General features: G+C 43.1%; 2 protein-coding genes and 2 long non-coding RNA genes across 5 annotated transcripts in view; 2 read left to right on the top strand and 2 right to left on the bottom strand.

The window, feature by feature from the left end:
• Positions 1-9,745, bottom strand: part of LOC309625302 — a 31,200-nt gene extending 21,455 nt beyond the window's left edge. Inside the window, exon 1 of the long non-coding RNA XR_014242442.1 lies at positions 9,581-9,745. This is a non-coding gene — a long non-coding RNA (uncharacterized lncRNA). The remainder of the gene's footprint in view (positions 1-9,580) is intronic.
• ITPK1 (inositol-tetrakisphosphate 1-kinase) overlaps positions 1-17,390 on the bottom strand; it is a gene marked incomplete at its 5' end in the record, with an annotated part of 213,616 nt that extends 196,226 nt beyond the window's left edge. The window contains one exon of the mRNA XM_082384547.1: positions 16,849-17,390. Coding sequence (XP_082240673.1) covers positions 16,849-17,390 — 542 coding nt within the window. The remainder of the gene's footprint in view (positions 1-16,848) is intronic.
• Positions 9,910-14,996, top strand: LOC309625308. The gene is made up of 2 exons (XR_014242448.1): positions 9,910-14,581; positions 14,638-14,996. It is a non-coding gene; the product is annotated as an uncharacterized lncRNA (long non-coding RNA).
• LYSET (lysosomal enzyme trafficking factor) lies at positions 17,012-18,627 on the top strand. Of its 2 annotated transcripts, none has more exons than XM_082384633.1 (2): positions 17,012-17,068; positions 17,972-18,627. In XM_082384633.1, exon 2 carries the CDS (start codon positions 17,988-17,990, stop codon positions 18,381-18,383), a length of 396 nt encoding a protein of 131 aa, XP_082240759.1. In that variant the 5' UTR covers positions 17,012-17,068; positions 17,972-17,987; the 3' UTR covers positions 18,384-18,627. The 2 variants fall into 2 exon arrangements, with proteins under 2 accessions (XP_082240759.1, XP_082240758.1); XM_082384632.1 differs by lacking the exon at positions 17,012-17,068 and adding an exon at positions 17,388-17,520.
• Positions 18,628-22,642: the final 4,015 nt, after the last annotated feature.

The following is a 22,642-nucleotide window of genomic DNA, read 5'->3' as shown; positions in this document are numbered from 1 at the left end:
GAATATGCTTTGAAAACATTATAATGGTGGACTCAAATTTTGACCATTGCTTTTAGGTAAGAGATGTGATTTCTAGCAGTCTGTCTACATGCCCTTAGTATGAGACCATTTTGAAAACAAACATATCATATTGTAACAAATGGAAGAAGCAATAAAGCTATTTGTAAAAATATTTAAAATCATCAGTGAAAGGGAACCCTCCTACACTGTTGGTGGGAATGTAAATTGGTACAACCACTATAGAGAACAGTATGGAGTTTCCTTAAAAAACTAAAAATGGAACTACCGTATGATTCAACAATCCCACTCCTGGACATATATCTGGAGAAAACCATAATTCCAAAAGATACACGCACCCCAATGTTCATTGCAGCACTATTTACAATAGCCAAGACATGGAAGCAACCTAAATGTCCATCAACAGAGGAATGGATAAAGAAGATGTGGTACATATATACAATGGAATATTACTCAGCCATAAAAAGGAATGAAACTGGGTCATTCATAGAGATGTGGATGGACGTAGACAGTGTCATACAGAGTGAAGTAAGTCAGAAAGAGAAAAGCAAATATCGTATAATAACACATATATGTGTAATGTAGAAAAATGGTATAGATGGTCTTATTTGCAAAGCAGAAATAGAGACACAGACGTCGAGAACAAATATATGGATACCAAGGGGGGAAGGGGTGGGGTGAGAGGAATTGGGAAACTGGGATTGACATATACACATTATTGGTACTATGTATAAAATAGACAACTTATGGGAACATACTGTATAGCACAGGGAACTCTACCTAATGCACTGTGGTAACTTAAATGGGAGGGAAGTCCAAAAGGGAGGGGATATCTGTATGTGTATGGCTGATTCATTTTGCTGTGCAGTGGAGGCTAACAAAACATCGTAAAGCAATCATACTCCAATAAAAATTAATTAAAAAAAGAAGATGTGGTATATACATATACACTGGAATATTACTCAGCCATAAAAAAGAATGAAATAATGTCATTTGCAGCAACATGGATGGACCTAGAGATTATCATACTAAGCGAAGTAAATTAGACAGAGAAAGGCAGATATCATATGATTATCACTCATGTGAAATCTAATTTTAAAAAATGATATAAGTGAACTTATTTACAAAACAGAAACAGACACACAGATTTCGAAAACAAACTTCTGGTTACCAAAGGGGAAATGTGGGTGGGGGAGGGATAAATTAGGAGCTTGGGATTAACATACACACACTACTATATAGAAAATAGGTAATCAACAAGGACCTACTGTATAGCACAGGGAACTCTACTCAATATTCTGTGATAACCTATATGGGAAAAGAATCTGAAAAAGAATAAATATATGTATATGTATAACTGAATCACCATGTTGTACACCTGAAACTAACACAACATTGTAAATCAACTATACTCCAGTGAAACTTAAACATAAGTAAATAAATAATTAATTAAAAAAAAACATTGGAGAGATATTAGGTTAAACCCTGTATATTAAACACACGTGTTTATTTACACCTGAAACTCATCCAAGGACTAAAACAAAGATGGACCTAGAGAACAAGGAGAAGGGGGTGTGTCTGCTGCCAGGGAGAGCTGTGTCTCAGTCCACTCGGGCAGGACCACAAAATAGCACAGACTGGGTGGCTTATAAACAGCAGACATTTATTTCTCAGAGTCTGGAGGCTGGAAGTCAGCAATCAGGGGGCCAGCATGGTCAGGTGTGGGTTTTCTTCTGGGTTGAAGACTTCTCATTGTATCCTCACATGGTGAAGGGGTGAGGGAGCTCTCTGGAGCCTCTTTTTATAAAGGGCACTAATCCCACTCATGAGGGCTCCATCTGCACTACCTAATCATATCCCAGTGTCCCACCTCCTAATAATATCATCTTTGGGGGTTAGGATATCAACAAATACATTTTGGAGGGACACAAACATTCAGACCACAGCAAGACATCAACACATTTTTTGGAATAAGGACAAATATTGAAGGAATGGTACTGACCTACAAGAGCAGAGGAAGGTACAGAGGAGGAGGAAGTCCCTGCAGGGGGGGGCCAATGCAAAGCAAATCTTCACCCCTCCCAGAAATTCCAAAGACATTAAAGGCACCAGGGACAGAAGCAGGCACTGTAAGGACATGGGACTGAAGACACGGTGTAGCATGTTGAATAATGGCCCCCAAAGATATCGGGTCCTAATCGCTGGAACCTGTGAATGTTGCCTCACTTGGAAAAAAGGGTCTTTGCAGATGTGACTAAATTAAGGATTTTGAGATGGAGAGATTATCCTGGATTATCCAGGTGGACTTAAAGGTAATCACAGATGTAATTATAAGAGGAAGCAGAGAGGGATTTGACGCAGACACAGAGGAGAAGGCCATATGAAGATGGAGACGTTTAAAGATGGTGTCCTTAAAGACTGGAATGATGTGACCACAAGCCAAGGAATGCCAGCAACCAGCACACCTCAGGAGGCAAGGAATGGATTCTATCCTAGAGCCTCCGGAGGGAGGGTAGCCTGCTGACCCTTTGATTTTGGACCAGTGAAACTGATTTTGTACTTCTGGCCTCTAGGCTTGTGAGAGAATAAATTTCTGTTGTTTTAAGCCACCAAGTTTGTGGTAATTTGCTAGAGCAGTCACGGGAAACATTCAGACAATTTGGCTGAAAGTCAGATAAAGGAACAGTAGGACACCCGGAGCCCGACCTTAACCTGTGCTGCCCCACCTTGGCAGGAGATGGAGGTTTATTCTCTGGACAAGTTGAACTTGAACCAGAGATGCTCCTGACTCAGGGATGCCGGACGCAATGCAGGATGAAGTGAGGCTCGTGATGGAAAACCTGGAGAGTAATGAGGGTCCGCATTCCCAGCAGGAGATGCAGGGCCTCCGTATCCCATCTGACTCCTGCAATGTAAGTAGTCAGGCTCATCCCCCTTGGGCAGGAAATTTAAGGATCGTTCCCTGGAGAAACTGAACAGTCAGAGAGAAAAGACCTTTAGCTACTGACATTTGGGGGTTCCCCCAACCAAGAAGCTGGCCTGCTATCCCAGCACGCTGTGGTGAAGCCTCGAGTCCCACCCACGAAAACAGCGCTTAAAATCAGGTTTTCAGTGCCCCACTTTGAGATGAGATTTGACAGCTAAGGAGCATTGCACAATTGAGAACCCACCACACATTTTCTCAGGCTCATTTGAGAAAAGCTTCCAACACAAAAGAGAATAAAACAAACAAAGGAAAAAAACTAGGATGCAGGGCTGCCCATAAACATCATAAGATGCAGCCCCTGGTGGCTTCCACCCATGTGAGGGCCTCAGGACAGCATTTCCCAGGTCCTCACACACAGGATGGATCTGACTGGGGGAAACAGGAATAAGGTAGGGAACAGTAGAAAACTAAAAATATAAACTCAAACTCAAACAAACCAAACAAACTGGAATAAAAATCCTGAATGATAATGAAGGATAATGAGCCATTGAGACAGACTGCACTTTCCAATTATATATTTATCCCATTCCACATCCTCTTTTCACAATGGGAATGGAGTGGGATCTATGCCTTTTCCTTAAATCCTTCAATCTGGGTGGCGGAGGGGTCTTGACTGCCCAGCCAGTAACCAGTGAGTCCAGCAGAAGGGATGCTGTTGGACTTCTGGGGCTGGGTCATAAAAAGGATACAGCCTCTGCCTGACAGCTGGGGATATTTCCCCTGGGAACCCAACCACTATGTTGTGAGGAAGCCCAGGCCACATGGAAAGGCCTGGCAGACAAAATCCTGTCTTCTGGCAGACAACATCCACCCTTCCCCAGCTGGCCCTGAGCTGGCCCCAGCATCAATGGCCAGACAAGGGAGTGATAAGACTTCAGATGATTCTAGGTCCCCTGCCTCACAGTCTTCTAGCTGAGGCCCCAGACATCATGTAACAGAGACAAGCCATCCCTGCTCAGCCCTATCTGAATTCCTGACCCAAGAAAACTGTGAGAGATAATAAGTGGTTTTTGTTGTCTAAGTTTTAAGGTAATTAGTTAGGCAGTAATAGATCATTGGTAGTAAAAGTAATACAGCCATGAAATTAGGACAGAAAATCAATAAAAATGGAATAATCACACAATATGGATGAGTGAGAAGTAACGCTATAACTGAATTTAAAATTCAACGGACACCACATTGTAAACCAACTATAGGTCAATTTAAAAAATTAATTTTTAAAAGAAAAGAAAAGAAAAAAAAAAAATTTCAACAGAAAGGCTGGCAGAGGGCGCTGAGGAGATGGAGTTCATCTTTCTGCGGCTTCGCTCAGGTCCCGTGCTCACCTTGCACGAATGTGACTCGCTGATTAGTTAAGGTCTGGGTCACGCATCCACCCCTAAACTACGGCTAAGCTACGGCGGAGAAAATCCCCAAACAAAACTGGGGCTACTGCCGGAAAAAGAGAGAGCAAACTCGGAGTCGACCACAGAGGTCCTGGGGGACCTGCACATTTCTTCAGTCGCTCTGCTCTCAACTAAACCCAAATCCAAGTCACTGAGAGAAAAAGCCTGTCTTGAGCATCCCTTGCTTGGCCAGTCTCCCAGCACTAGAGGAATCCCCGCCGGGTGGCTGGGACTCGCACACCTGCTCGCTGCGGAGAAGTTGCTTAGCCTCTGCTTGGCTTAACGCATTATCAGTTACTATGAAAAATGAGAGAATAGCGTTGGCCTTTTGGAGTTTATCTCTTACGCTTTTTTGGGTTTTCTTTTACTTATTTAAGAATGTGTAAACATTACACCAATAGGAAGTATTCATTGGAACAAAGCAGAAACTTCATTTTTTAAGAAAAGGACATAATTCTGCCACCCAAAGATAACTACTGTTAACATTCTGATGTATGCTTTGCCAGATTTTTTCTTTACAAATATATTTATGTGTTTGTCAACACAGAAATAGATTGTTCCATAAATACCGTTGTACTCGACTTTTTTCACTCAATAGTAGGTTGTAAACCTATTTGTATACCAACAAATATCCTTCTATTAGGCTGAACCATATGGAATTACCAAAATTCAGTTTTGAACTACAGAAACAGTGATTGCATATGGTTTCACCCAGCATAATTTTGTTTTAACCACTGCAGATTTTATAGCCGTTTGGGCATGGCATAATTTATTCAGCCTATCACTTATTATTGGGCACTTAGTTTCCAATTTTTTTTCACAATGATTAAAAAATATTGCAATGGAAAACTCTTTTAGCCCATTCTTTGTGGCCTTATTTTTTTTTTTTGGCTGCGTCGGGTCTTAGTCGCGACACGCAGGATCTTCGTTGCAGCACGTGGGCTTCTCTCTAGTTGTGGCGCACGGGCTCCAGAGTGTGTGGGCTCAGTAGCTGCGGCTCCCGGGCTTAGTTGCCCTGCGGCATGTGGGATCTCAGTTCCCCGACCAGGGACTGAACCCCCGTCCCCTGCATTGGAAGTTGAATTCTTTACCACTGGACCACCAGGGAAGTCCCTTTGTGGCCATTCTTACTTAGTATCTTGGGATACATTTCTATAAATGGAATACATTAGATTAAAGGAATGTACATTTTATTTATTATTTTTAAATTAATTTTTATTGGAGTATAATTACTTTACAACATTGTATTAGTTTCAGGTGTACAGCAAAGCGAATCAGTTATACATATACATGTATCCACTCTTTTTTAGATTATTTTCCCATATGGGTCATTACAGAGTATTGAGTAGAGTTCCCTGTGCTATACAGCAGGTTCTTATTAGTTATCTATTTTATATATAGTAGTGTGTATGTGTCAATCCCAATCTCCCAATTTATCCCCCCGCCCCACAAAGGAATGCACAGTTTAAAAGCTTTTGTTGCATACTGAAGGAATAGTTTCTGAGAAGCCAGAGCTGGTTGGGACAAGGTAAGTCTTCTCCCCGCTCCCTGGAGGATGGGAGTGTCAGGGGCCCTGGGGGTTATTGCTTCTCCCTAAAGGGCAGTCAAAAGGGAAGGAGTTGAAATCAGAAGAGAATCAGAAACTAGGAAGCAGCTGGACATTTACTCCTTGGAGCAGAGAGAGACTGAGGAGGTAATTATGCCTGTAACTCTAAAAAGCTGAACATATGCTGGTTGTAAAACCTAAAAGGGCCCACGGCAGCCTTTAGAAGGGACAAAGAACAAATCTGTGTTTCTTACTCTGATCCATGAAAGAGTTAAATTAGAGAAAAGGAATGTAATGGAGGATTATTTTTCTTTTAACATGGATCTATTAGAGGAATTTGATCATTTAAAGGGTAAATAGGGGCTTCCCTGGTGGCGCAGTGGTTGAGAATCTGCCTGCCAATGCAGGGGACATGGGTTCGAGCCCTGGTCTGGGAAGATCCCACATGCCGCGGAGCAATTGGGCCCATGAGCCACAATTACTGAGCCTGCGCATCTGGAGCCTGTGCTCTGCAACAAGAGAAGCCACGATAGTGAGAGGCCTGCGCATCGCGATGAAGAGTGGTCCCCGCTTGCCACAACTAGAGAAAGCCCTCGCACAGAAACAAAGACCCAACACAGCCATAAATTAATTAATTAATTAATTTTTAAAAAAACCCCAAAACAGAAAAGAGCCTCTTATTTAAAAAAAAAAAAGGTAAATACCAAGTAGAAGTAACAAAAATATAGACTTTGTAAAACAAACAAACAAACAACCAGTAGCTGCCATAGCCTATGCAATGCCCCCCAGTATTCTCACCTCCTGGAATTCACACTTTTGTGCAATCTCCTCTCCTTGAGAACAGGCTAGATTTATTGCCTTGCTGCTAATGAGTAGAATATGGCAGAAGTAATGGGATGTCACTTTTGATAAGATTATAAAAAGACTGTGGCTTCCATCTTGGGTGTTCTCGCAATCTCTCTTGGATTGCTTGCTTCTGGTGGAAATGGTGGAAGTCAGCTGCCGTATCACGATGCAGCCGTGTGGCGAGGACTCTGTGGGTGAGCTTGGAAGATTTCCTAAGTGACGGCCACAGCCCTGGCTGACACCTCTGTCAGAGAGCCAGAACCTCCCAGTTAAGTCGCTCCCAGATTTTTGATCCAGGGATCAACTGTTGGTTTTCAGCCTCTAAATTTGGGGGCAATTAGTTGTGCAGGAACAGAGAACAAATACAATAGCTGTTTGTTGAGAACTTACTGTGCAGCAGGTACAGTTCTCTGCACTTTACATTATGAATTCATTTGGTCTTCACAATGACCCTGCAAGTGCTGTTATCACTCCCATTTTCAGTTGAAGACACTGAAGTCCAGAAAGGGTTAATAAACTTTCCCAAAGCCATAGAGTTAGAAAATGGTGAAGCTGGAATCTTATTTGAGGTATTCTGGCACCAGAGTCATGCTCACATAAATAAAGATGAAAACAGAGCTGCTCATATTTCAGTGGATAGAATTGCATTATTTGCCCACGCCCAAAACAAGCAGTTTGGCAAAGGGTACTGAATCATCTTAAACTAATCAAGATTTACCACCCCTACTCCCTGCAGGGGCCAGGGAAAGGCTAGGTTTCACCTGAAATTCACAGTTCTGTGAAGTGGGTGAACAAATCTGGCTTTGGATACAAAGGAGGAAGGGTTAATGGTTGCGGGGTGGTAGCTAACTATTGTCTCTTCTGCAGCCTAAGCTGGGTTGTAGTATTATTATTTATTTTGGAGGAAGAGAGAAGGGAGTGGTGACGGATAGGGTTTCAGGTTATATAGTCAGAACCTGGTTTACCAGTGATTATATTCATGTTCTCATACCCACTCTTGAAGTCGTGCTTGTTTGGTTCAGAGCCAAGATACTCTTGGAGGCTGTCTGGCACAGTGGTTAAGGTACTAGCTCTAGGACAGACGGATCTTGGTAGCTTCTAGCTGTGTGACTCTGGGCAAGCCACTTTACCTATCCAAAAGTCTGTTTGCTTCTTTGAAATTAGTGATAGAAATATACCGACAAAGGTTGTGGTCAGAATTAAATAAGGTAATATATGTAAAGCATTCGGCACCATGCCTGGCACATAGGAAGAGCTTAACAAATGACAGCCATGATTATATATTATATATCATATAATATATAATAATTATATATCATAATTATTATATATCATTATATATTATATCTATACATATAATTATCATTATATATATTATTACATCACAACACTACTGATTAATTAAGAAATATTTATTACCTTCCAAGTGAGAAACACCATGTTGGGCTTATATGGGGATAAAATACACCTTGATATAAGGGAAAACACAGAACCTAGTTAGGGAGTTAGTACACTTATCAAAAGATATCCTGACAATATTTGGGAACACATGTTAAGTGACAAATATTAGGCGTGTTAAGAATTTAGAGTCAGGGACTTCCTGAGTGGTGCAGTGGTTAAGAATCCACCTGCCAATGCAGGGGACACGGGTTCGAGCCCCGGTCCGGAAGATCCCACATGCCGCGGAGCAACTAAGCCTGTGCACCACAACTACTGAGCCTGTGCTCTAGAGCCCGTGAGCCACAACTACTGAGCCTGCACTCTAGAGCCCGAGAGCCACAACTACTGAACCTGAGCTCTAGAGCCCGTGAGCCACAGCTCCTGAGGCCTGTGCCACAACAACTGAAGCCCGCGTGCCTAGAGCTGGTGCTCCGCAACAAGAGAAGCCACCGCAATGAGAAGTCCACGCATCATAACGAAGAGTCAGTTTTTACATTAAGGATATTCAAATAAAGATAATTAGAAGATCTTTTGAGTCACACAGTTTTAGAGTTATAAGGGATCATAGAGTTTGTAGGAAAGTAAACTGAAGTCCAAGAGGAATTAAGTGCCTTTACTTCAGGTCATAGTGCAAGCCAGAGGCAGGCTCAGATTTGGGTTCAAGTTTGGGCTCTGCCACTAACTAGCTGTGTTCCCTGAGCAAACCAATCACCTCCTCTGAGCCTCATTTGCCTCATCAGCAATATTCTATCATTCTAGACCCCACCCCTGCGACTCCCAACCCACCCCTCAGGGTGGGGACTAAGAGACTTACAGCCCTACTTTACACTGAATTATTTAACATACTGGTCCAGTTTATATGGTAACCCACATGCACATAAGAAAACTAACACCTCTGAAAGCAGAGTTAGGCTTGCTTACCAGCAGAGGCAGGAGAGTGTATGGGAAACCTATGATAGCTAAAGATTAGTACTGTCAAGGGACTTCCCTGGTGGTGCAGTGGTTAAGACTCCATGCTCCCAATGCAGGGGGCCTGCGTTTGATCCCTGCTCAAGGAACTAGATCCCACACGCATGCCGCAACTAATAGCCCGCCTGCCACAACTAAGGATCATGCCTGCTGCAACTAAGACCCGGCACAACCAAATAAATAAATAAATAAATATTTTAGAAAATAAAATAAGAGACTTCCAGAAGCTGATCTCTAAAACCATCTAGTTTCCAATTTTGTGAAATGCGCTGGGAGTGCAGTGGAATCGCTAAGGATGTTCTTCATTTGTACAGATAGATCAGTCCCTTTGTCATGGCCAGGCCTCTCTGCCAAGGTAGTTAGACGATTCTATAAACAATAAGGTCTTACCGTATAGCACAGGGAACTATATTCAATACTCTGTGATAGGGGATTCCCTGGCGGTCCAGTTGTTAGACTTGGCAATTTCACTGCGGTGGCCCAGGTTCAATCCCTGGTCAGGGAACTAAGATCCTGCAAGCCGCGCGGCACAGCCAAAAAAAAAAGAAAAAAGTCCTGTGATAAACCAAATGGAAAAGAATATTAAAAAAGAATGTGTAGGGAAGAGATATGGGAACATATTGTATATGTATAATTGATTAACTTTGTTATAAAGCAGAAGCTAACACACCATTGTAAGGCAATTATACTTCAATAAAGATGTTTAAAAAAAAATGTGTATATATATGTATATGTATATATATATATATATATATATATATATATATATATATGTATAACTGAATCACTTTGCTGTACAGCAGAAATTAAGACAACATTGTAAATCAACTATACTTCAATTAAAAAAAAAAAGATTCTAGAAGTGTCATGGACCTAGAGAGGAAGTCACTGTTTCAGATTGAGTATTTAAATATTTTTCCACATAAAGGCTTGAGAGAACTTACGTGGTGGCACAGTGGTTAAGAATCCGCCTGCCAATGCAGGAGACATGGTGTTCGAGCCCTGGTCCGGGAAGATCCCACACGCCGTGGAGCAACTAAGCCCATGCACCACAACTATTGAGCCTGTGCTCTAGAGCCCGCGAGCCACAACTACTGAAGCTCGCGTGCCTACAGCCCATGCTCCACAAGAGAAGCCACCGCTTGCCGTGACTAGAGAAAGCCCACGCACAGCAATGAAGACCCAATGCAGCCAAAAATAAATAAATAAATTTTTAAAAAGACTTGAGAAATTTTCCAGTCTTTGAGGGGGGCAGGTATGACAACACTTACATAAGAAATAATCCCTTTCCCCGCTTTGGTCTGGCTAAGGCCTAACCTGAGTGCTTACCGCCACCTGGTGGTGTTTAGATGAATAACCATTTTGGGGAAGGGCCGGCACTCCAGTTACTCGCTCCCTAGTGACTTAATTCCAAGGCCATTTGTTACCTGCTTGCGTACGTATGTATGTTTAAGTATCTGTGTATATATTTCAACGAACATCTTATTTTAGAATAGTTTTATACTTACAGAAAAGTTACAAAGATAGTGCAGAGAGTTTTTGTTTGTTCGTTTTTAGAATTTTATCATTTTTATTTGCATTTCTTTGATTACTAGAGCAGCCAAATAGCTGTTGATGTCTTTTGGCTATTGGTATTTTTTTCCCTGTGCTGTACAGTAGGTCCTTGCTGGTTATCCATTTTACATACAGCAGTGTGTACATATCAATCCCAAACTCCCTAACTATCCCTCCCCGCCACCCTTCCCCTCTGGTAACCATAAATTCATTCTCTAAGTCTGTGAGTCTGTTTCAGTTTTGTAAATAAGTTCATTTGTATCTTTTTTTTTTTTTTTTAGATTCCACATATAAGCAACATCATATGGTATTTGTCTTTCTCAGTACAGAGTTTGTGTATACTCACGTAGTTTCCCCTATTAACATCTTTAAAGATTTTTTTTTTAAGTTTATTTATTAATTTATTTATTTTGGGCTGCGTTGGGTCTTCATTGCTGCATGCAGGCTTTCTCTAGTTGTGGCAAGCGGAGGCTACTCTTTGTTGCAGTGCACAGGCTTCTCATTGCAGAGGCTTGTCTTGTTGCAGAGCTTGGGCTCTAGGTGCGTGGGCTTCAGTAGTTGTGGCACACGGGCTCAGTAGTTGTGGCTCGTGGGCTCTAGAGTGCAGGCTCAGTAGTTGTGGCTCATGGGCTTAGTTGCTCCGTGGCATGTGGGATCTTCCCGGACTAGGGCTCAAACCCGTGTCTCCTGCATTGGCAGGCGGATTCTTAACTACACCACCAGGGAAGCCCCTAACATCTTTCATTACCTTAGTAATTTGTCACCTCCAAGAAACTAACATTGATATGTTACTACTAACTAAACTCTAGACCATATTCGATTTCATTTCTCTACTAAGGTCTTTTGTTCCAAAATCCCTGCCAGAATACCACATTACATTTAGTTACCAGGTCTCCTTACTCTCCTCTGGTCTGTGACAGTTTCTCAGTCTTGTTTTTCATGATCTTGACAGTTTTGAGGAGTGTTGGTTAGGTATTTTGTAGAATGTCCCTCCACGTGGGTCTGGTGTTTTTCTCGTAACTAGACTGGGTTATGGGTTCTGAGGAAATAAAGTGCCCTTGTCATTGCATCATTATCAGGAATACGTGCCATTAACTTGACTGATCACTGATATTAACCTTGTCTTAGCAAGGCAGTCCTTGCCACGTTTGTTCACTGAAAAGTTACTATTTTTCCTTTCCATATTCTATGTCCGAATTCAGCCCACACTTAAAGGGGGACAGGAATAAACTCCAACTCCTAAAGGGGGAAATAGCCACACTAATGATTTGAAATTCTTCTGTAAGGAAAACTAGACTCTTCTCCCACATTTACTTATATCATAATGAACTCATGGATACTTATTTTATACTTTGGGTTATAACCCAATACTACGCTATTTATTTTGTTCCTCAAATTAATTGTAGCTTTCGCCAGTGGGAGCTCTTTCAGGCTTGCTCCTGTGTTCCTTTGATGTGCCAACTGATTTTTGCTTTATGAGCACTTCTTTTGCATATTTATTTTTAATATAAAAAAACAACACATTTAGGAAATAAAAGAAAACTAAATTACCCTTATAGTCCCATCATCCCAACACAACTGGTATTTTAGTGATCTGTTTGTCATTTACATTTTTGAAACATAGCTTATAAAGAACATATGTTTTATTACTTCACCTGATTTCATAAACATAACTGCCATTTTTTACAATTATGTTGTGTTTACCAGATGCATATGTCAGAACACCTTAAGAAAAGCTCTCTGGAGTCGGACTATGTGCCTCCCGCGCCCCCGGGGCACTGAATCTTTGCTCCTCAATCCTCTCATCCAGAAAAGCGAGGAAATGATGGTATGTTTTTCACAGAATTTAACAAAGCCGCATAGAGTAGATTAACAGCAAGGACCCTGGAAATAGATGGCCTGAGTATAAATCCTGACCCTGGAAGGATTTAGTTAGGAAACCCTGGGCAAGTAACTTAACATCTCTGTGCCACGGTTTCATCTGTAAAATGGGAAAACAAAAGGCCTTGCTTCTCACTATTGTTGGAGGACCAAATGCATTCAGTGATGCTCAGCGCTTATTCCATAGCAAGTGCTCAGTGTCAGCTATTATTGTTGACATGGCAGGGCTTATAACCTAAATTTAATTATACAATCTACTCCCCCTGCCCACCCCCCATCTCAGTGCCTCACATACAGGAGAGGTGCAGCATTTTTTTTCTAATTAATTAATTAATTTTTTTTTTTTGGCTGTGTTGGGTTTTCGTTGCTGCGCACAGGCTTTCTCTAGTTGCGGTGAGCGGGGGCTACTCTTCGTTGCAGTGCGCGGGCTTCTCATTGCGGTGGCTTCTTTTGTTGTGGAGCACGGGCTCTCGGGCTCTAGGCGCGCGGCCTTCAGTAGTTGTGGGTCGCGGGCTCTAGAGCGCAAGCTCAGTAGTTGTGGTTCGCACGGGCTTAGTTGCTCCGAGGCATGTGGGATCTTCCCAGACCAGGGCTCGAACCCGTGTCCCCTGCACTGGCAGGCGGATTCTTAACCACTGTGCCACCAGGGAAGCCTCGAGGTGCAACATTTATTAACACCCATGTGTGCACACATTCACAGTGTCTGTTTATCAGCAAAATGCAGCTAATAACACTTCTTACTACTAAGTTGGCAAATAAATGACTATATGCATATAAACAAGATCAGAATTACATCTTTGAATTTATCCATATGTCATCTAGTATTTAGCTTCTCTTTCCTCACCTTTATCGAAGTGTAACTGACAAGTTAAAATTATATACATTTAAGGGGTACAACATGATGGTTTGATGTGTATTTAACCTTCCATAGTGTGAGAACTTATGGGAACTTATAAAGAACGAAACCATGACATTTAGTCATAACAGAAACATTATACTATGCCTTCAAATCTAAACCAAAAACGTATATCCCAGAATTGGTTCTTTGGGGGTATTTTTTATTAAAGATAAAGACTTTCAGTCTGATCTTTCAGCAACTTTCATTTTTTCTTCATGCTTTCATTCTTTTTTTTAGAGACCAAATCACTAACCCAGGTCCACCCTCCCTGCTGCCTGTGGGTCTTACAGGTTCTCATACTCCCCACTTCTTAGTGTCCAGTTTGCAGTAGTGATTAAGATGTAGTCCACACTAACGCATACTAACAGTTCATTTATTAAATGTTGTTAACAATCTGCCCTGCTTCCCTTGTGAGGCTGGGTCCAGACACCCTTAGGATTGCTTCTCTTCCTTAGCAATGGAAAGAACATTGGCCTTGCCATAAGGCAGATGACAGAATTCTGAAACTAGTTGTTTTCTTATATTGCAGGATTTTTAAGAGGATTAAGTGAGGAAGTACATGGAACATTTAGTCCAATCTGCCGTGCAGAGGTAGGCAATGTTCCTGTCTTTCTTTTCACCCTCCAGATTCAACGCCCTGATGCCTTTGAACCTGCTACTTGCACTAATTTATACAGTCTCATTTCACTCTATTGTACTTCAGGAGAAGGTACTGCCAGCACTCTCACTTAGAAAACTACTCCCTACCCACCTGGGCACCAGGAGGAAAGTGTCCAAAGGACTAAGACTGTGCAAGTTCAGTGGTTTTCAGATTCATGCTTTTGGAACCCTTTGTTCAAGTGAAATCTCCCTTGGAACCTTGATACAAACAAACTAGGTAAAAGGTCATTTTATTCACATTTCTTTATTTTATAAGTTCGTATCTATAATTCTGTAACCTATTAAAATGATATTCAGAACTAGATGCTTTGAGACACACATCAGAAATCTGGGGTTAGAGGTAGCAGCTGCAAACTGACCAGTGCTTTGAGACACACATCAGAAATCTGGGGTTAGAGGTAGCAGCTGCAAACTGACCAGTGCTTTGAGACACATCAGAAATCTGGGGTTAGAGGTAGCAGCTGCAAACTGACCAACTGCAGCATTTAATTCTGCCTCTTGTTTTGATGGCATAGAATCAATAAAATTCCGATTCACACAGAAAATAACCTCTTAACCCCTGCTCACGATCTTCATGATTAATGTAGGGCCGTACACACCCCAGAACTATCTATGACACATTATCACATCTGACAGCTACACTTGCACCTATTATCACACAAGCTGACATCTGAACGAGATCGGATCAGCATGTGCACCTGAGCCTTTTGCCTGTCCTCTCAGAGTATCACACGTGTGTAGTGATGAGACTTTTTGTACAACTGTGTGTGATAAAAAAAAAAATTCACAGGGTGAATTTAAATATATAAATACCAGGGCAGAACTACATCCTTCTAGTCAATGACACATTTAGGAGATATTAAATGGGCACAGAAATGACAAAGGATTATACTGGGAACTGCACAAAAATGAGTTACTTGGCAACACAAGATAGGGATTGGTTAATGTCTGTCACTGAGCATACAGACTGTTCTACCTTATGCTCTGCTCACTGCCAGAGAGCCCTTCCTGATTTCCCAAGATTCAGGTGAAATGCCCCGCTAATCCTGCCTGGAGGAGGGCCTCCTCCTCCTCCTCAGCTGCCTCTTCATCCTTCATTAGTGTCAGTAAGTGCAATAAGCCAGGGGCTGAGCCGTCCTCTGACAGAGCAAACTTCCTGCGCCGTGTGCTGTGGACTGCTCCAGCAATGACCTGCTCCAGGCGGGCCTGATTCACAACGTCTTGCTCAACTGCTCCTCTCTCTACCAGTTTCTGTAGTGAAGGCTCCAGCCTTAGTACATAAGCAGACAATTTTTTTTCATCGTTCTGGTAAGTGGTCAGATATTTGACCTGCAACACCCTAGGATTATCGGTAACCCCAAATACCTGCTCCAGAGCATGCAGGCATTCAGGGACTGTAATTAAAGGCTTGTTTATTGAGGACACGAATGATATCAGATGCCGGGCCTCTAAGGCTCTCTAGCAATCGCCTTCTTTTTTCGGCACCTGACACCTGCCATGTCTTCATCATTTGAGTGGCATGAAACAGCCAGGATTCAAACTCTTCTTCTTCTGGCTCTGGAGGATCACTGCCTGAGAATACTCTCAGCTTTTTGTATTTCAGGTGTTGCAGGGCAGGCTGAAGAGCCTCATCTAATGCCTGTGCCAACATAGGAGCCCGCACTTCTGGGATCACGTCCTGGTCTAGGTCAAAAAGGTCGTTTCCATACCCAAGAGCTCGATAAACTCACCCAATGTCACGCCCTCTCCCTCTAGGAATTCATGTAACCTGCTTAAAAATTCATTGTCTGGGTCAGTGGTCTTAAAGATCACTCTCCAGGCACCCCCGCTTCCGGGTATCTCTTTAGGGACCAGAGCATGACTCGTCTCCTCAGGAAGTCCTATTAAGGCTGCATTCCTGTTCTCTTCCCTCCGGAACATCCTCCCGAGCAGTCGGTACTCGCTCAAGGGAGCTAAACCAGATCGCAGAGCCTCCTCAATTTCTGCCCTTTACAGGTCTGGGGGATGCCGGCAATCAACAGCGCTTTCCGCGGGTTTACATCCATCCCCCTACACCAGTCTTCTAAGAGCCTCAGAGTCATGATGCCCAAAACAACACATTTAAATTCCAATTTGTCCCGGCCACTGATGCCTCTGCAATTCACAGTATTCCTCCGCGGTAACCGAGTCAAGTCTCGTCAACTTCTGCAGTTCCGACGGGCAGTGAAGATGAAGTAGTCACGTTAGTTCAAGTTGTAAATGAATAACCCGAGCCCGGAGAAGCCCCGCGCACCCGCGCCGGCGGCCGGCCGCACTGCGGCAAGCAGCCACCTTACCCTCTCCCGGCTTCGGGCGCCCCGCAGCAGACAGCGGGGTCCCACTTCCCCTCGCAGTTATCTAGTAGTCATGTCTGGGTCCGTCGCCGGTGGCCGAGGCGCCAGGGCCTGCTTCCGACGCTTCCCGGGCGGCCAGGTCTGAGGGGCGGGAGAGCGGCTTCTCCTGCACTCGGATGGACACTCGAGAGGGATACCCGAACTGCGCAGAGGCGCGCCGGGGGATGGCTGACCGCCCGTTGCTGCGGTGCTCTCCGCGGCGAGGAACGACGGGGGCGATCAGAGCCGCGAGCGAAGCGACGGGGAGAGGCTTTGAGGAGCGCTGAAGCGCCCAGGCCCAGACTGCCACCCACCTGAAGGGTAGCGCCACAACCGGCGCCTCCGTAGCCTCCCCCGAGTCCCAGCAGAGCTGTTTCGGGCGCGCTTGGGGAGGCGGTGCCGCGGGGATGCTCCCTGACGTCACGAGGGGGCGGGCCTTTCGGGGGCGGGGCAAGCGCGCTTCCGGCCCGAGCCGGAAGCCCCGACTGTGGCAGCATCCGGGACGGCGGGCGGGTGGGCCAACCGGGACAGGAGGTGAGATCCGGGACCTGCCCAGCTCTGCAGGCTCGGCCTGTGGCCGCTGGCGGGCCCTGGGCTCCCGGCGCTGCAAGGCGGAGAGGCCCGGGTCTGGCGCCGTCCGCGCAGCCCTGTCGCGGCGGCGGGCGCTGCAGCGCGACAGGGGGCGGGGCCGGCTGCAGGGGAGGCCAGGGTGGCTGGGGAGCCTCCCGGCTGGGCCGAGTGACACAGGCTGGGGCTCCGGCAACGGCGACAGGGGCCGGGCCGCCGCGTGACCGGCTGCAGTCACGCTGTGCTTAATCACAATTAGCTTTTGCTCCTGGCTGGCCGTGCTCACCATTCTCCCAGCCGGTGACCCCGGGGATTTCTTTTATGGTGGCTTTCTCTGAAATGCCAAAGCCACCCGATTATTCAGAGCTGAGTGACTCTTTAACGCTTGCCGTGGGAACAGGAAGATTTTCGGGACCACTGTAAGTGTTTAAGAGTTGCTGTCTTAACTTGGGGGCTCCGACATTGGTTTGACTTGTAGAACCAAGTTTTCATGTCTGAAGCAATACTGTTAATTCAGAAAGTATTTGAAGTATAGAAGTGAAATGTTCCCTAGGAAACTAGTTTAATTACAATTTAAGGGAACGTGTGCTGGACCTATTTAAGCCAGATTTAGTGATTTATTTATCTGTGGGATTCAGTAAAAAGCACACTTCATACTGAAACTTTACTTCCGCATAACTATTACATAAAACAACCTGTAAGATGTTTATATTTCTTAACAGATGTAAATTTAACTTAGTTATTTTAAACCTCAAATGTGTTAGGGAGTATTTTAGAGCTCATTGGACAAAAAGTACGTACATTTGGGATAGTTGACATGACAGCATTACTAGACCCTCACTGTGTTCTTATTGTTGTTTTAACTCAAAGGCACAGAGCATGGAGAATGATGAACTTCCGTCAGCGTATGGGATGGATTGGAGTGGGATTGTATCTGTTAGCAAGTGCAGCAGCATTTTACTATGTTTTTGAAATCAACGAGACTTACAATAGGCTGGCCTTGGAACACATTCAACAGCACCCAGAGGAGCCCCTTGAAGGAACCACATGGACACACTCCTTGAAAGCTCGGTTACTCTCCCTGCCTTTTTGGTTTTGGACAGTTATTTTTCTGATACCTTACTTGCAGATGTTTTTGTTCCTTTATTCTTGTACGAGAGCTGACCCCAAAACGGTGGGCTACTGTATTATTCCCATATGCTTGGCAGTTATATGCAATCGCCACCAGGCATTTGTCAAGGCTTCTAATCAGATCAGCAGACTACAACTGATTGACACATAAAATCAGTCACCATTTTTTCCTTACAAGTACAAAACTGCCAGTACCGTATGAAGCCTGATCACAAGACTGCAGTTTCTTCACAGATCTCAGGAAGCTGTGGTGGGGCAGAGGCTTTTTAAAGAATGGGACTAGGGGACTATCTTTATCTGAATATTGAATTTTTAGGTAAAGCCTGTGATACAGTACTACAAAATCATGTTGATGACTTCAGATTTTGGAAGTAAAATTTTATCTGTTATTTGCATTCTTTAGAAACTTGAATAAGTACCTGGATTCATATTTTTATTCTACTGTGCAACATAGTGATGATTCAGAAATTTTTCCTTTGGGGAAAGAATGAACATTTCCATTGCGTTTAATGTAAAAAGGTCCAAACATGGTCATAAAATTTAAATTTTATACAATTACTTGGCTTGCTTTAAAATTCTTCAGACTAAAACACCAGTTCTTCCTGTTGTAGCTAAGCCAACTATTTATGCTTGTTTGCTATCAGCTTGTGAGAAATTGGTATAAAATTATTGAGGTGATGGCTGTGTTGAGAAGCAAAATGTGTTCTTCGTTTGGTAATGCTACTGGCATTATTAATTAGCTAGAATTATTCATGCAACTTTTTTTTTTTTAAACTACTTGGGAAGAGACTAAGTGTTTGAAAGTTGAGAAATCTAACAGACACATAGAAGATGGAAACAAGGTGTTCAATGAAAATACTTAAGCCAGTCCCTGTCAGATGTGTGACATCTAAAAGATGCTCTCAAGTCATCGTCCTGATTTTCTTTTCTGCCTAAGGTCCAGTCTTCAGACGTTAGATTAATTGCATGAAGATGTGATCCCTGTACTGCCTCCTTTGCATCTGTACTTACTACCTCATGTCTGGTAACAATACAAGTAACTAAAACATGGAAAATTAGATATTAGGATTATTTTTCTTTTTTTCTGGGTGAGATCAAGATATATTTTTATACAGTGATGTCATCAATACCAGGGAAATGTTTACACTGACCGATTTGAATAAGAATCGTAACATTTTTTGGTGCTTCCTCCGTTGGGCCCTGTCCTAAGGAGCTTTACATGAATTAACTCATTTAGTCCTCCCAACAACCCTATGAGGTAACAGTTATTATTATCCAGATTTTACAGATAAGGACCGTGAGGTGGAGAAGTTAAGTAACTTGCCAAAGGTTACACAGCCAAGAAGCAGAGCCAGAGTTCTAACCTGGCATCTGATGCCTTTATTCCTAATCACTGAGCTGTGACAACTGTTTCAGCACTGGGTACTGTCTGCCTAACCATGCTAAAGATTGGAAAAGAACTGAGAAAGGTTTTTCTCAATTTGTGTGAGCTACTGAAAATCTAAAAGTTTTCAAGCAACCTCAACCTTTACCTTATATCAGGTTTGACCAGAATGGAAGGCTGAGCATTCCATAGCAAGCTTTTACTTGAAAGATAAAGCAGGTACTCTTGTAACTCAAAAGCAGTACCATCAGATTCTTCTCTTCTTCTCCAATTAATCTCATTTCTCTCCTTTACTACTTCCAAAGGTCTAGTTACTGAAATGATGTATTTTTTGCTACAATACATTGAATCTTCAAATTAAGCAGCAGTTTGAAATATATGTTTCTGCAAGGGTCAGATAACCAAATCACTTGTATCTCTTGAAGACTTACTAAAAGCATGCATGCTGCAGGCAGCTTCCTGAGTGATACACATTCATGCTGCACAAGAGTCCTATGAGGCAGGTATGTATTGGTACTAGTACCATTTTACAGAAGAGGAAAATGAGGAAACCTGAAGCACATACCGATTAATAACTTGCTCATGGTCACACAGCAAGTGCAAGAGCTAGGATTTGAACCCAGGATATCTGGTTTCAGATCTCCAGCTCTATCATTCCACTATACTGCTTATCAAAAAAAAGATTAAGGAAAGTCATTGAGCAGTTTCTTGTTTTGTCTTGAGGCAATGATAGTTTGGAAATGATTTAAGGAAATTATTTCCATTATTTTTTGTTTTATAAATGCTTGATGTAATGCAAGGTTTGTGAGTTTGCTATTTGTCTTGTAAGGTAGTAGTTCCTTTTTATTGAAGTAGACTTTCTTACACTTAAGATTCTAGTATTTTGGGATTTGGTGAGTAAATGCTCAGTCCATCTCTTTCTTTCAAGATATTGCCTTGATAGTAGAAATATTAAAATAATTAGAGTAGGAGTAATGTAGTATTTCCAATGCAATCACAAAGGTTTAGACTGCAGGGTTAATTTGATTATTTGATTATTTAGGAATGAATTATCCAAGTTTTAGATTATTCCTATTTTCTCAATGGCTATTTAATAGTTCAAATCACTCTTTTGGTAAAGAGAGAAAGGTGAAATTAGTCTCTTAGCTCTATTAGATTGAGGTGGAGGTTGAAACCAATGGATAGGAGACCTGTGTATTATAACAGATCATCACTTATTTCATAGTCACATCACAATACAAAAAGCTGTGAATACAGGATTAGATAATGAGATAAATGGCAAATATAGACAGTGCTTCAGGGATTTTAGGGAAGGGACACATCCTAGGATCTAGAGCTAGTCAGTGATATTTGCTTCCAGATTGAGAAAAACAGTTACAGCTCCTAGTGGGTTTTTTTGTTTTTTAATATTTATTTATTTATTTATTTTATTTGGCTGCGTCGGGTCTTAGTTGCGGCATGCGGGCTCTTTGTTGTGGCACTGGGCTTCTCTCTAATTCTGGTGTGTGGGCCCTAGAGCGAGCGGGCTTCGTTGCCCTGCGGCATATGGGATCTTAGTTCCCCAACCAGGGATCGAACATGTGCCCCCTGCAGTGGCGGGGCGCGGAGTCCTAACCACTGGACGGCCAGGGAATTCTCAAATTTTCTGGTTTTAAAGAGGCTACCAGTTTCAAAGTAAAAAATGTGATTCCCCGAGTTTAGAATTTGATTCTACTTCAAACAAAGCTTTTATAATTAACAAGCTTTTCTTTGCAGAAGTGGAATCATCAGATAAAGTGCTACGAGAGTAACAGCACCCATAAAGTAATCAAACCTGTTTGATTACAAACCATGTTTGTTCACCATGGGTAGTGTTAAAGTCTGTGTTAAGATTATCTGGTGTTGATTTCCTTCTTGATGGATTTAACGTTCTCAATCTCCAAATCACTGGCAGAAAAGCTTACCGCAGTACCACATGACTCATTTTTGCATCAAATATGTGCCATCACTTTATAAATTCTCCAATATATTGATAAAGTTCCATATAGCTCTGGACCGTGGCTGGGAATCATTATGCATTGGTATTTTTGTTTTGGTCTAAGGCAGTGAGTGGGTCTTGAACTGTGGCTGAATGTTAGAATCACTCAAGGTAATACAAAAACAAAGCAAAACAATGCCAGGGTCCCTCCCAACTATCAATCCCTGGGGGGAGGGGCCAAGGCAATCCTGTTTTAGGAGGTCTTCAAGCAAGTCTATTAGGGTTGAGAGTTACTGGGCCAGGGGTTTTTACGTACCATAAAGCTTCAACTGTTACTCGTGAGAACTGTGTTTGTCTTTGGAACAGTGTCGACAATTATTTCATGGTAGGCTTACCCCAGCTGTCTGAATTGTGGAAATCTTTAAAAAGGTGTCTATATATTCTTTCTTTTCTTTTTTTCCAAGGTTTAAATAGACTTTATTGTTAAATAGACTTATAGGGCTTCCCTGGTGGCGCAGTGGTTGGGAGTCTGCCTGCCAGTGCAGGGGACACGGGTTCGAGCCCTGGTCTGGGAGGATCCCACATGCCGCGGAGCGACTTGGCCCGTGAGCCACAACTACTGAGCCTGCGCGTCTGGAGCGTGTGCTCCGCAACGAGAGAGGCCGCGATAGTGAGAGGCCCGCGCACCGCGATGAAGAGTGGCCCCCGCTTGCCACAACTGGAGAAAGCCCTCGCACAGAAACAAAGACCCAACACAGCTAAAAATAAATAAATTTATAAAAAAAAAAAAAAAAAAAAATAGACTTATAAACTAATGTATGTGGTCCCAGGAGGTGAAGCATGGAGAAAGAGAGGTCACGAAGGTCAGCTGCAGAAGGTCACTAACTGAAGGCCATGATCTAGGGGAGGCCAGCCAGGAATGCAGTAGACATGATCAGGACAGGCTGGGGGTGGTCATGTCACAGATAAGGGAGAAGACAGCCCTCTTTACTCCTGCTTCTTGTAGCTCTCCAGGTGTGACGAGACCCAGCCCCAGGCAGGAGGAAACAGGAAGCAGGAGGTGAGCCCA

The sequence above is a fragment of the Balaenoptera borealis genome, assembly GCF_965194805.1.
Source record: "Balaenoptera borealis genome assembly, chromosome: 3".
Lineage (NCBI taxonomy): Eukaryota > Metazoa > Chordata > Mammalia > Artiodactyla > Balaenopteridae > Balaenoptera > Balaenoptera borealis.
The sequence above is the reverse complement of the archived record's forward strand: the minus strand, read 5'-3'. Positions and strand labels throughout refer to the sequence as shown.

Coding starts and splice junctions, on each gene's coding strand:
- LYSET (XM_082384632.1), top strand. CDS start 17,423: ATGGTGGCTTTCTCTGAAATGCCAAAGCCACCCGATTATTCAGAGCTG. Junction 17,521..17,971: donor GGAAGATTTTCGGGACCACT/GTAAGTGTTTAA, acceptor TTTAACTCAAAG/GCACAGAGCATGGAGAATGA.